At 32.4% G+C, this 2,140-nt stretch overlaps 1 protein-coding gene across 5 annotated transcripts in view; it reads right to left on the bottom strand.

Annotated features, from left to right (window-relative positions):
- LOC107617739 (protein IQ-DOMAIN 14-like) overlaps positions 729 to 2,140 on the bottom strand; it is a 4,602-nt gene continuing 3,190 nt past the window's right edge. For all 5 annotated transcript variants that reach the window (XM_021111521.1, XM_021111523.1, XM_021111520.1 and 2 more), the window contains 2 exons: positions 2,005 to 2,140; positions 729 to 1,544 (listed from right to left, as the gene is read on the bottom strand). The exon at positions 2,005 to 2,140 is cut by the window's right edge and continues 86 nt beyond it. In XM_021111521.1, coding sequence (XP_020967180.1) covers positions 954 to 1,544; positions 2,005 to 2,140 — 727 coding nt within the window. In that variant the 3' untranslated portion in view covers positions 729 to 953. The remainder of the gene's footprint in view (positions 1,545 to 2,004) is intronic.

Raw genomic sequence — 2,140 nt, 5'->3', positions numbered from 1 at the left:
GATAAATTTGATTATTAAATTAGATAGTAATATATGATACATAATATAGGTATATTTTAATTTTAATTTTAATTTTAATGCAATTAAAGAATGTCATGTTGCACATTTTGATTGTCAAATTAATAATTAGTCATTGATATTGATAATGATATATAAAATAGATAGAGTGGTTGAAGGAATGAGAAATAGAGAAAGGAAGAGGGAGGAGGGTAGAACTCTTTAATTTTGGAGGGAAATATTTGATTTCAATTGTAACGAGGGAGTGATATGCGACATATTTTGGTTGTAAAATTAGTAAAGATGAGAGAAGAACTCTTTAATTTTGGAGGGAATGATTTAATTTCAATTACAATGAGAGAGTGACATGTGGCACATTTTAGTTGTGAGGAGGAGAGGAAAATTCCTTAATTTTGGAGAGAAAGATTTAATTCCAATTGCAATGAGAAAGTGATATGTAGCACATTTTGGTTGTAAAATTAGATATATATATATATATATATATATATATATATATATATAGTTTCATTCAAAAATTTAATTATACATTATTATTACATTGATTAAAAAAATATATTTAAATTAATTATTTATTATTTTTAAAATTGCAAAAATACAAAGATACACAATATATAATATTGAAAAAAAAGGCCAAATTCTTTACTAGATGTAAATAATTTGGTACATTAAAGAAAGACATCATTCAGGAGAGAGAAAGAAAGAAAAAAAAATTGAAAAAAAAAAAAGAATGTACATTAGCAAACTTTGTTCTATCCTTGAGTTTGTAAATTATAAGCACAAGGTTGGAAAAACAAATTCCAAGGTAAATAGTAGTACTAACAAACATCACTTTAGACTTTAGACTTTTTGATCCTCTCTCAGATATTCCCTTTTTCTTTAGATTCTGAAACTGACATATATAGGGCATATTAACCAACCAACCAACCAAAACCATGTCAAAAATTCCATGATTCTTGACCTTGAAAATTGGATGGCCTATGCATTCTAACACCACTTATGCTGTTCCTTGCTGCCATCATTTCATTGAGTGAAAGCCTCTTCTTTGGCTCAGGCCTTTGCTTTGGAGCACTATGACACCTTAATTTTGCATTAAAAGATTGAGTATTTGACATGTAATTTGGATAATTGGAATAAGGCCTAAAAAATGTGTCCCCTCCACACACACTTTTAGCCGGTGTGGCCGGGGCAATTTTAGGGTGCGCGTAGTTTGCGAATCTTGGAGTGTTGTGTGCCGTCGAATACCTACATTCGTCGGCACTCAAGTACCAATCGAAATCTTGAAGGTGCCGGCAATCTGGGACCGAGATTCGGCCAGGAAGAGGGGATGAGACAGCGTGGTATGGCGGATCTTCGCCACATTCGGACATTGTAGAGGTGTAACGCCTTGACCTTGATGATCTAGTCTTGTAAGTGTCAATTTCAACAATTTTTGGAGACTCATCAAATCCATTCAATGATGCTTCATAAGATGTAGGTATCATCATCCTTTTGCTGTGGAATTCACTCCTTGTTTCATCAAATCGTTCCTAGTACAAAAAAAATAAACATTGTCTTAAATTAGAATTAACTACAATAGTCAGTTTAAATTTAAGGTGGAAACTCAAGTGCAGTCGATTTCACGTGAAGTTCATAACTAGTGGACTTCACGTGGAGTTAATAACTGAGAGCCATTAGATGATTTGACTGTTTTGACTAAATTTTCATCTAACGGCTCTCGACTATTAAATTCACCTGAAGTCGACGGCACCTGAGTTTTCACCTAAATTTAAAGTTGCATTTGGTTTGCGTTTTTTATATTCAATTTCTTAAAATTTGTGAAGAAAAAAAAAAAACACAAACAATAAAGATAAAAAAACAGAATTTTATTATTTTTGTTATTTTCTTTTTTCACAAAATTTTAAAAATAAAAACATAAAAAATAAATCATCTTATTTTGAATCCAAAACAACTTATAATCAAAAGCCATCTAGAATTAAAAGCTTTTACCAGAGATTTTCTTGCAAGAACTTCCGGGAGGAACCTATTGTCTTTGCTCATGGAACGGCGGGCGCGCTGCGACCGGACGGCGGCCTGAGCTCGAATTAGAGCCTGCATACTGTGAAGAGTTGCGGCAGCCCTCTTT

The sequence above is a fragment of the Arachis ipaensis genome, chromosome B09, assembly GCF_000816755.2.
Source record: "Arachis ipaensis cultivar K30076 chromosome B09, Araip1.1, whole genome shotgun sequence".
Classification (NCBI taxonomy): Eukaryota; Viridiplantae; Streptophyta; class Magnoliopsida; order Fabales; family Fabaceae; genus Arachis; species Arachis ipaensis.
Note: the sequence above shows the minus strand (reverse complement) of the source record. Positions and strands in the feature narration are given on the sequence as shown.